The following is a 12,600-nucleotide window of genomic DNA, read 5'->3' as shown; positions in this document are numbered from 1 at the left end:
TCTCTCCTATCTGCAATCCTTTGTTAGTCTGTCTCTCTATGGGCTCACTAAATTATGCTGTTGTAACCCAGCTCTAAGCCAGCATTTACCTCATACCATATCCTGCACGAGAAGCAGTCCTGACCTTACAAACACGCTCAGAATGAACTAGACAACACAATTTGCTTTAATTTGATAGTCTGAGTCATCACCATTTGTCATTTTCCCTGGTGTTTTCATTACAGCAGCAAGAAATAAGAGAATTCACAAACATTGGAACTGATGCCCTTGAAATCTAATGAATGTTCATCTTATTTTTCCAAAGGAAACCACTACTATTACAACTGCATTTTTACTAAAATCAATTAAAATGGGAGACATTTTAAAGCAAAAATTGAGTAAAAATTTGAAGCGAGGCTAGATGGCATGTTCCCTACAGCCCTTTACTAACAGATCAGATGTGTAACTTAAGAAGAAATAATATATATAAATAGCTATTAAAAGTACCTTATTTACAACGCCTATTTGCCTCCGTAAGTCCTATTAAACTTTCATACTGAGCAAAACTAGCAGTGTTCACAGTATTCTTATTTTTTCTAATGTGTATCTCAAACTTGAATAATAAAAATTGTTTGATTTTTTAAAACTTTTCTTAGAATTATTTGGAATCATTATCTGGGAATATAAGAAGAACTGGATGGGAATGAATGAATTTATACTGACCATCACTTATACAATTTAATTTAAATTCAAAAGGCACCTATATACTTGGTGTTACCATTATGAAACCCAGAGTCCCCATGGGAATGACAAGATGGCAGTATGGCAATATCCAAAACTACCCTTCTATCCTAAAATCAATGAAACAATTAATGTCTCTGTCCCCCTGAAACCTCATATTCTATCCAGCACTATCAAAGAAATTGTTTCACATCTCACACTTACTCAAAAAGATAAGTGTGGCTTTTTCCAGCATAGTATCATCTGTCACTGATCTACTCATTCAAACAGACCTCTAATACCTCTACACACTCTCTCAAGACATGGCCATTTGCCATTCTTCACAGGTTGTTTGATGGTTTGTTGTCTCCATCATTGTACATCTGTAAATACTGTGAGTAGGAATGTAATTTTCTGCAGGTTTACAAATATTAAAGGTTTCTGCTGGAGACTATGGCATGATTTAATACAGAGGCACACAGCCTAGGCAGGCAGCTTAGCGTGGCAACGCTGCCAGCCCACTCATAGGATTATCTGCCCTGGGACTGCCCTGTGGCTGCACTGGATGCTGGACACACAGTCTGTTTCAGGGTGCTATCTTTGGCAGATGAGCTGAGAGGGGGCAAACTGCATTGCTGAGTACTATCAAAATAAATACACTGCAGGGGGGAATCAACTGTAAGGTAAATATATTCCCAGGATCATCCCCCTGCCCATGCACAGCAGTCCAGCAGCACAACAATAAAAGGGATTCAGAATAGGAGTCGTGGCACAAGCCTTTCCTCTAAGGCTGAAAGGAGATAAGTGGTCAACTGACCAGGAGAACAGAGTACCACATTTTGCTAAATCCTAACATTAACTATAGTTTTTCAACCATTGATTTGAGCACATAATTAAAAACACAAATCACATTTGCCTAATTTTTTCTCCTTTATGTTAGTTAGTGAAATGTGTGTTCAGCACTGTTCTGATTCTAAACTCTTCTCACCTAACAACATGGTAAAACCACACTAGAAAGCAACTTATGCTTCTTAAGTAACAAATAAAACCCAGAAACAAAACAAAAACAAATACCATACGGATGCCAGCGTATTGATGGAAACCCTTGAAAACTGATAAAAGAAATTATAGCATTTAAATAATCAGGGGAAGGAACCAACCATGTGTGCAAACTTAGCACTTCGCAAAATTATTAGTAAGGAGGAATATAAGTACTCCAAGCACTTTGATACCACAAAGCAGCTTAACCACATGTGCCTGACACTATCTCCTGTGCCAGCTGAGAGTCTCATGGGTGCCTGACAGATGCTACCCTGCTTCTCCCTTTTTAACATAGTGAGTTTTTCTCAATTTATCCAAGATCTGCCTGAAGTGAATAAACTCATCCTTATCTCTTACAGACAGGTAGGGCCAATGCAGCTTCTAGAGTGCATTCATCATCATCTTTTGCATGATGGGGAAGCAGCCTCTGCACTGCCTAACTTTGGGATCATTGAATAGTGCCAGAATTTGCTTGCTGCATTTGTGGATGAGCTGGCAATCTCTACAAGCAGTTGCCCTATGAAATGAAAACATTGATACACAACTGTGTTTTGTTCCTTCTGTAGCACTTGCCACTTTTTTCTCATAGCAGATCTGTATAAAAAGGGGCTGGGATTTCATCAGTTATATGGAGCATATACCAGCATGTTACTGAGACTTCATGCAGGTGACAAGATTCCTGAATAGCAAATGAGCTGCTCTCTTCCTGAGTTAGGTCTGAAATCTAATTGGTAATAAAAATTTACCATAAGAACAGGTGGCTTTAAAAGAGTTTGAAAGATGCATATATGGGCTGTGTTCTGCTTTATAGACCATTCTCGTTCTGAATAGGTGACCAAAGTACTTTTGCTGTTAGTTAGGATACTGCTTTATGATTATTTTTCCTTGCTAAGTAATTTTACAAAGAACACAAATATTGAGCTAAACATTTAATCCCATCTAATTTATTAAAGATTTACTCAGGTATTGAATGCTACATACTTAATCCCATGGGATTTATAAATATATCAGTGTAGCTAACAAATAATGACAGTTTTCTTCCTGATAGCTTCCTTTAAACAGGCATGGAAATAGTCACATTTAACACAGCTGGGACCAGAGCCGTGCCATGCCATTTGACGTACTGCTTAATAATGAAGCAAGCAGGCTGTGCAGCAGTTAATATTTACTCACTTGGACATTCAAAACAGATCTTTGCAACTTCCAGATAATCTTACAATCAAGTATCTACAGAAGGGTTGTTGGCTTAAAGATTCCCTGTTTCCCTGACCACCTTTCTGTCATTTGCAATGTGTTAATATTAGATCACCAGGCACCAACCTGGATTCAAACATCACAGCCCAGCACGTAAGAGTCTGAACAGACATGGCTGTGGCCTGCCTTAGAATGCTGGGAGAGGGATAAACTCCAAATTTCTTTGTAAAAGCTAATTTGCTCCTTGCTCCACACTGTTTCACTCTCAGTTCCCCCAGCCTGTTGTTCTTCAGGTCCTGACTTTACAGTAAACTCCATAGCCTAATATCCATTTAAAACACATTCCACTTTTAGGATTTAGGATTATTACAATCTGACAGTAAGCAGTCATAGAGTTTACAGTAATTCTTTCAGGCATGAATTCCATTGTAAAATGTTTGTGAAGTTTCCAGGACCATTAGATTACATGCCCAGTGCTAATGCCTTACTCAGAGGAACAGCTCTCACAAACACTTACCTTTGCAAACAAAGCACTTAATATGGAAATACTTGTTCTGAACTCTCAAAACTTCTCCTTTGCATGGATTTCCACAGGTATTGCAAAGAATTGCAGTAGTTGATGGCTTCTCCAGTTGGCTATGAACAGCCTGGGATTGTGTTACTGCAAGGGAAAACAAAAGGCAGAGTGTTTTAAAGGCCATCAGTAGCATCTTCTGCAAGAGCTACAGTTAATGACAATTCATACCTGGGACAAAACAGGTCAAGCATATAAAATAGTTTTAATTTCTGATATTTGCCAGAACAGGAGAAAATACCTGCCAAAGGAGCTGAGCTAAGCTTTTCAATTCATAACTTTCAAAGCTCAAGTCTGCAAACATTTCAAACATGAATCAGAATAACTTACAGAGGAAAGAATCCACATGATCAAGTCTTAAGGGTCTCTGCCTGAATTTCACAAAATGCATTTATCACATTTTCTCTTCAAAAAGTCAAAGACTATAGATAAAAGCTATATTTTTTTTAATTCAAAATACCTTTAAAGAGATTTAGTAATAATTGCACTGTGAGCTACTGATCTTTAAAGTTCAAGGTAATTGTCTTTTAACTGATTTTAAGATAGAAATACACTTCTGTAGATGTTTTAAGTTCATATTACTGAAACACTGACATCTCTGTAAATGCCACCTAAATCTGATCATTGAACAAAGTCTGCTGTCATTTTATAAGTAAACCATGATTTCAAGAGATTAGGTTTCGCTAGGTTAGCAAAATATTAAGTGAATTAAAAACTTGCTGCCATCTTGTGATGCAAATTAGAAATTGCATTTATTGGGCTGTTGACAGTAAGAATACAAGTTGGCATCCCCATGGGTTGTGTGGAACAGGTAAAACAAGACCTTATTCTTGTAATTCTGTTGAAGTTTTTGCATCAATTTTTTATCACAGTGTGTTTAAGAGTTTACAGAGCAAACGTCATGGCTGGAACACATAACAGAGAATTCCTAAATCCGTGAGAGAGTCATCCAGCTCTTGTTCTCCAGTATTTGACCTTGCTGCTCTTCTTCCTCTATTCTCACTTCATCACCACGGCCAGCACCCAGTGGTGGTACCTAAAAGGCCTTTCCACATCCACTGACCTGAAGAAGTCATTATTTCAATGAGATGTTGAGCCTCCCACCCAGTTTTCCAGAGGAGTTTCTGCACATTTTACCCACAGATACATGGAATTGAGCTGCCGATGATAAATAATGCCCGTAGCTTTATTCACCACCCATTAGCATTCTGCCTTGTCTGCTGAAATTACACATCCTGGATTGTTAAAAAAGTCGTGCTCAAGGCAATGTGAACTTTGGAACTATTACTGAAGCCCTGGTTATAATTAAGCACATCTCCAATAAAAACAACACAGCATGACAGGCAATTAGAAGTTTATGGAAAGACAGATGTCCAGATTTACACAGCGCAAACAGCACATAGAGTCCAAGCTAATATGAGGGTCTGACTTAGTCTTCAAGAGAAAACAGAAGAAACTCTGAACCTTGAAATACCTTGAAATACTTTTGACATGAGAATTTGTCTTTACTGTAGCCTGCCCAAAACAAACTACCCACCCTGAAAAAGAATCAACCCTGTAAGAAACTGAAGTATTTTCCTGAGTTACTCAGTAAAGCAGCTGCTAAAAGTTTGTAACTATGGACAAAGAACTTCTGCTTCCTCCACAATTATTAACAAGTATCACATATTTAGTATTTAATTCATGGAACACTTATCTTTACAAGAGCTGACTTCACCTTGACCATTCTGGACGAAAAAAGTTACATTTGAAATACAAAATTCTGTTTGGAATGATTAAACATTTGCTTTTTCTTCATGTTTTATTCTTCCCATGGCTAAGGCTTTTTGAATGGTGTCTCTTCAGAGGCATAAGTGACTGGCCAATGCAATGGCCTGCAGATGCCTGTGACCTTGTGCTGCGATCTTGTGATGTGGTGTGCCTGATGGGCAGGGCAGTAACAGAGTCACAGAGCCATGGTTTGAGTTGGAAGGGACCTTAATGATCATTTAGTTCCAATCCCCCTGCCACGGGCAGGAACACCTTCCACTTAGACTAGGTTGCTCAGAGCCCCATTCAACCTGGCTGCAAACTGGAAGAAACAAAGTTTTCCTTTCCTTGATGCCCATGGTGTTTAGTGTCGGGAGCTACAGGGCAGGACAACTTCACACATTTGCTTCCCTTCAGGTCTCTGGATCAAAGCTTTAGAATTTAAAAAAACCAAATACTCCCCTATAAAATAAATTTCAAAGGAAAAGATGCAGTATTTCTGTTGGAATTCTGCTATTCATCTTGAAGTAACCCAAATCATATTTAAAATATTCATGGTAAATTGATGCATAATTATTTTGTTTTACTCAGTTCAGAACTAAGCTACTCACTATCACACAAAACTCCAGTGGGAATACAGTGCCGTTGGGCGCATTATAAACATGTGTTACTGAAGACAGCTTTAAACACTTATTCATTCATGTAGCACCACAAAATGATTAATATTAGTTTTACATTTCAATATTTTAAAATATATTGTGCTTTATGTTGAACTTGCAACTGCTGACAATTTTGAGAAATTAACTATATTTGGGAACTTCACATTTTAACTTATGCTTCAAAACATGTAAGGAAATGTGCTTACGTTGTAATTTTCAGCATTCTACTTTTATGCCTTTATGTATCAAAATCAGCCTTTGAGGCAGCAGAAGATACCATCAACATTTAATGTATGAAATAGCGAATTGCTGATGAAATGTAATGATCTGAGACTACTCACCAGATCAGAACTAAAGAGCTCATTAAAAATTAAATACTTTTTTATTATACCCTGATTTGTAGAACTGAATTAAACTAGAAATTTCCTTCTTAACTATAAATGATTTTTTTTCTATACAGAAATACAAATAAATGCCCAATTATCCAAATTTCCCTTTCTCCCAGACTGCATTCTGCTTTAGCAGTTAATTTTCACCAATCCTCAAACCCTAAGGAGATCTAACTGCACTCATTTTTTGACAAAGGCAAAAAAAGGGAAAGAAATGAACTAGCAAACAATTTCCACAGCACTTTTTTGGTGTGCAAGACCTGTCTGCTGTCAATACGACTGCCGAGAATCTTGTCAGGTATCCAGTGCTCACATACTTCTGATGTCACATCTCAGCCTCTCTCCACCAGGCGATGCAGTACATTGTTCTGCAGTTCTGGATAAGGAACAACTTACTGAATTAGCAATGGTTTGTAGAACTTGTCAGATAAGATATATCCCTCAAATTTACTTCTATACTGCTTGCTCGAGACATATGCACATGCTGCAAGTATCACGGCGAAGAGGGGACAGCGGTATCAGTCATTATTAAAGCTGCATTATACACCTTATGGCCACTGTAAAGTGGTGTTTCCAGTGTTCTTATAACTTTGCCAAACTACAACTGTTCACATAGACACTATTCAGATTTGGTGTTCTTGAGCGCATTTCTTCAGTGAAAACTTCAGAAAAACTGTTTAAGCTGTTTCTAAAGGTGGAAAAAAGGTTAGAATGCAATATATTGTTTTTCAATGTTAAAAAGAAAGCACAGAATTTTGGTTTTGGAAGAATCTGGAGTAAAGGCTGAAGTCTGACAGAGATGGACATTGTGACAGGTATAAAAAACCCACACCTTTGAATAAGAATGGCTCCTTTGGCATTGCTATACTAAGTAGGATTTAACAGAATCGGTGACCAGGATGAGGTGCCAGGGATGAGGATGAGATTTGGATGAGACAGGAGCGTTTGGAAAGCAGCACAGGACAAGCTGATGGTGGTGGCAGAAGGGAGAAGATTCCCGAGTCCCTGGTCATGCTCTGCAATGGAGCCTGGGATGGAAAATGTCACCCTCTCTCTGCTATGAGCAGACTGCTGAGGGAAATCAAACCCTTGGAAAATGATCCTGTTTTCCAAGGGTTTGACCAGCCCACGCAGAGGATGACAAACCCCTTTGCTATCAGGCTGTCCGACAGCCAGATGAGAGAAGTCTTCATGGTGAGTTACAGGACTGAGGAAGAAACATATGGCCACAAACTGCAGAATTTGATACAGTCCAAATTCTCATTCCAGTTTGGTGCATTTTGTCTTAATTTAGCTTAAGATCCCATAGAAGCCATTACTAAGTTAGAAATAAAATACTGAAAAGTTAAAAAATATCATGATTAAGATGATATTCAATCTTGGGTCAAACCTCAAGTATGAAGCTAATAACAAAGACTTTCAATGGCTTTGTTCAATATAAGGACACAAGGCCACATTTAGTCTACATTATTTAACCCTGTTCTGACAAATCATCTGATTAGATTTACTGCTCTTGGTGATTACAGAAACCTGACAGGACAAAGAGGCAAAGGACACAATTATAATCATAGAACCTCAGAATGGTTTGGTTGAGATGAACCTTAAAGATCATTCAGTTCCAACACCCTGCCATGGGCAGGGACACCTTCCACCAAAGCAGTTTTCTCAAAGCCCCATCCAACCTGGCCTTCTGTGATACTTCACATGGACATTTTAAAGTGTACTGTGAACTAAACTAGGGGTAACTTAAATGGAGAGACAACGTTGATGCCAAGGAAAGTGCTAGCTCCTCTCAGTGTTTCTGTGGATCAAAAGCGGAACCAGAGCCTGCAGGCCATGGTAAAAAGGAAACCAAAGGACCTGGGAAGGGTCCTCTCCCCTGTTATTTTTGTTTTCATCCAGTTCTAGAGGCTGGGTTGTCTTATACAAATAAAATATCATTTGCCTTCAACAGCAACCCTCCATCAGCAGAAAAGCTACATTAATTTTCTTTGGCAACTATCAACACCACTGGCTCCTGTATAAATTCACCAGGAACATCCCTTTTCACAACCCATTACATTCCCTTCATGAGATGAAGATATTTTGCTATGAGGAAAAAAAAAAGAGAAAACATTAGTATCTAAAATTACCAATATCCGCTGTTTAGTTCATAAAAACATTCAGCTTTTTCAACAAAGGCAGAGGACACATTCTAACTCTGAACCAAAAGTGCTCAGCTCTGACAGCGGATATTATTCTGAACAAAGGGGGCTGGAACTAGATGATCTTTAAGGTCCCTTCCAACCCAAACCAATCTGTGATTCTATGAAAGAATTAGCTGCAAATATCTCGTGTGACACTGAAAGCTTTCATCTCTATAGCCAGAGGTGGTTACTCAAAACCAAAACGAAGATGAGGCCCAAGTGCCATTTACTGACTCTTTGAGGAACAGAAGTACTGATTGCTGAAATGCTGTATCAAGTGATGTGTGGAGGGTGTGGTGCACAGCAGCCCAGAGGGGAATTAAATTTGCAATCTTCTCTGATCAGGATTAAAGGAGAAGCAGATGAGTGCAGCAGCACCGACCAGAATTAGAGATTGGAGTTCAAGTTGTTTTTTTGCCAAACCTGCCTTGTGTCACCTCAGTCAAAACACCCAGGGATGGACTTAAAAACACCCAGATGAAAGGAAAAGAAACAAGCATTTGAGTGCCTCTAAATATTCCATGAACTCCTGGGTTTAAATGCCTAAAGCTGGCCCCAGCTCCCTCTCTGTCTTGTGTCTGTATGGAAAATACAATGCCAAGGTGTTCTTCCTGTGGTGACCTGGCAGTAAGGATAATATAACACAGTAAGAAGTAATACAGTAATACATGTGATGTTCAGAGAACTAAATGGGTGTGAGCTATACATTTACCTTAGGTAAGGGGGCTGGAGGGGGGGTATTTTTCCTTAAGAAGTGGTGATTCATTACGGAGCCTTGTGGGAGCTTGAGACCTTGATGGTCCTTCCCACAGAAAGGAAGAAAAAGAGAGTAATTATGAAATGGTAACTTCACAAGCTTTCCCCATCCATCCGTCCAACCACTCTCTGCAGCAAGGAGAGCAATTCCCTGGACACAGCCCTGCCCAGCCATGCACCTCAGTGGTCCAGGCAGCAGGGCAGAAGGGAGCCTAGTGTGCTCAAAGGGATAGGCATCAAATCTGCCCAGGGAGCTGACATGTTAGACGTTCTGTAACATTAAATATCTGGTTTACCTTATTTCTCAATCAGCAGCTTGTGTTAAAAGCCATTTCAAACATGTTTGCATGCTTTTCCTTATAACACAATGCCTTCAGTACATCTTACAACAGAAGAAGCAGAAGAACAGGGAAGGCTGAAGTTTTGCCGTCAATGTCCATGTTACACAGTCCCACAAGCCCTCCACTTGGCGGGCTGACTGTCACTCATGAACTCGAGCTTGCTCCCTTCCCCAAATGAGGCTTTTCTGCACCAAGTGGGTCCAGCCGCTGCCCCAAAAACACTCACTGCTCTTTCCAAGACCTCTGCTGTGGCTCCTACAGCAAAGCACTACTGCTGATTCTTTCTTTTGTTCCCATATCACAAGACAGGCAATTCATCAAATTCAATAAATCTTTATGTTAATAGGTCTCTATTTGATTGAATTCATTCATGAAGACCAAAATACAAGCTAAAACAGTTCAAGAATCACATTCCTTTCTGAGATGTATACCTGCTTCTATTACTCATAAACAGCCTTTCCAGTGGCACTAAGGAAAGGATTGCATGCCTTTTCCAGCACCTCTTACTGATCACAATCAGAACAGAGACCTCTACCTCACACAGGACAGCAAGCAGACAGCACAACTGAAGCAACCTCTGCTTTTACTGCAATTGCAGAGTTTATGGGATCAGGGGCAAAGGAGAGAGCGGTGTTACCCAGCAGAATGTGAATACAACTATGTGTAAGAGATGCAGCACAGCACAAGTACTCAGCACGCAAGAGCTCCAAATCTCACCATATGCTCAGTGCAGAATTCACATCACGTAAACAAGCCTAGCAGGAGGTAACCTCCTGCCCTCATTATTATGATAAAATATTTACCAAATCCAAAGGCAGTCTGTAAAAATCTCTGCTAATTTTAGGAACCGTTACTGTGGCAATGTAAAGGCTATTTTTGTACGGGTTTAGTAAGATTACAGTGAGAAAGAATATAGGAACAGCACTCCAATCTATCTGCATAATGCAATAGGCATTGTTTTTCAGCACAACCTAATATGAAGTCTAAATTCAATTTAAATTAAATGAGGAAAGTTTTCAAACCAAACTGTCAGCTAAGTGCCAGCATCATTATAATTCCCAAATCATCATTCATATAATTATATGACGCTTAATGTCAAATAAATGTTTAACCATCTTCCTCCACTCTGCTGTCTTTCCACATATCAGTGATTTAGTCACCACAGCTCCAGATGAAAGATAAATCTAGACCCTCCAGAATGTGGAGTCATCACACTGTACCTGTATCTTCCAGCATTCCCGCATTAATTCCCTTCTGATCGGGAAATGCCACCAGAAACACTGCTGCTGTGTGGCCAGCCAGTGGAGAGGAGCTCGGCCAATGCAGCAGGGGACCGGGAGCTGCGGCAGCTCTGACACCAACATGCTTGGGGTCAGATGACTCCCGCAGCACCCACACACAGCAGGACAGGACATGAGCCAGCACCTCACTGCCGCCGTGTAAAAATAGCATCCTGCACAAGCCTCAATATTGTCACGTCCATGGGGCAGGGCACTGCTGGCAGAGGGACTGGACACAGGACATGCCAGCGATGGCTCTTTGCATCAGGTGATGCCACCCTACATAGCCACGAGGGGTGCTGCTTGGTACCTGGGGAAAAAAGGCTTAACGAAGGAAAACCTGCAAGCTGCCTGGCCACAACTTAAGAATACAGGCTGAGGTACTGAGGTATGATACCCCTCTGGCCATCCCCCCAGTTGAGGCTATCCCTTCTCCATGGAGCAGGAGGGCACAGCACTGGTGTCAGGAGATGCTGTAAGCTGGTCTCTCTCTCACAGGTGGTCATCAAGATACCCGGCAGCCAAAAATCTCTCCGTGATTGTGCATACAGGGTTGCACCCTGTTTCATTGGAATTAAAGTGATGTGTTATTTAAAGCAGTACTTGCTGGCCCAGTTACCATGTGAATACTCCATAAGGATTAAAATCTGGAGTTCTCGCTTTGGACTAAATTTGTATGAAGGCTGTAACATGGCTTGTGTATTGGAAAGGGGACTGTTGGCTTGGAGAACAGCTGGCTAAACCTGGAGTAAAATGCAGGGATAGGGACTGGATTGCACCACCGTTTTTCACAATGCAGATCACTTTTCTCTCTGCAGGCTTCACAGAAGCCAAATGCTCTCCCCCCTCCATTGCTCACCACCCTTTACCCAGTCAGTGCCTGCTTGCTTACATAGCAGCAAAGACACAGCATTTTCTCCTTCAGCAAACAGAAACCAGCCAAGGGTGTCAATGTGAAAAGAGGTCTCCACGGCTTCTGGTGCTGTTGAGGGAGGACTGTGAAAGCAGCAGTTTGTGTAGCACCACCCACAAAAAGCACAGCAAGTTCACTCTGCTGGGCAGGCTGAACAATAGTCTGCACTGAATTTTGTTAAAATCTATTGAACTGATCTAATTTGCAGCTAAGTTGAAGGGTCAGTCTTCATCGACCTCAACAGTCAATACCGATTCATGTCACAGAAAGTTCAATACCTCCCACTCTCCATCAAAACCACAAACTATTGCTTAAAACTTGAAATACCGGGGTTTTTCTTTGTTTAAAAGAAAAGGGGGAATTATTTGTGTAGAATAAAGTGCAAGTTTTATGGCTTAGTGAAGCTCTTACCAGCTCACTATGGCTGAAGGGTTATAAACACTATATAAAGAGGGGGTGGAGACTACTCTCTTTAAAAGAAGCATCAATGCTTCAAAAGCATATATATGTCATTATGATCAAATTTTAAAGTATTTCATGATAAGAGACAGAAACAGCTGACAGTTTGTAAAACTTACAGAAATGGCCATCACTTACAGCAAAAATCAGGAATTCTCCCAAATTTCAGAATGTTTCGCTTTGGTTTATTACTTACAGAAAATGTCTTTACGTTTTGTAATGGATATGAAACAAAACATTTGTTTGCCCAGTATTGTCTGCCAGGAGCAGAAGAGGATCTTCATAAGGCAACTGAAGACCTCTGACTTCAGAAATCTATATGGTGAGTGTATCTATATGGTGAATGCATCACTGTCCTGG

General features: G+C 40.2%; 1 protein-coding gene across 2 annotated transcripts in view; it reads right to left on the bottom strand.

Moving 5' to 3' along the window:
* The window catches only part of ABLIM2 (actin binding LIM protein family member 2), a 135,621-nt gene that overhangs the window by 93,834 nt on the left and 29,187 nt on the right, over positions 1–12,600 (bottom strand). For both annotated transcript variants that reach the window (XM_034064919.1, XM_034064920.1), the window contains exon 2: positions 3,452–3,595. In XM_034064919.1, the coding sequence (XP_033920810.1) occupies positions 3,452–3,595 (144 nt within the window). The remainder of the gene's footprint in view (positions 1–3,451; positions 3,596–12,600) is intronic.

The sequence above is a fragment of the Melopsittacus undulatus genome, chromosome 7 (assembly GCF_012275295.1).
Source record: "Melopsittacus undulatus isolate bMelUnd1 chromosome 7, bMelUnd1.mat.Z, whole genome shotgun sequence".
NCBI classification, from domain to species: Eukaryota; Metazoa; Chordata; class Aves; order Psittaciformes; family Psittaculidae; genus Melopsittacus; species Melopsittacus undulatus.
The sequence above is the reverse complement of the archived record's forward strand: the minus strand, read 5'-3'. Positions and strand labels throughout refer to the sequence as shown.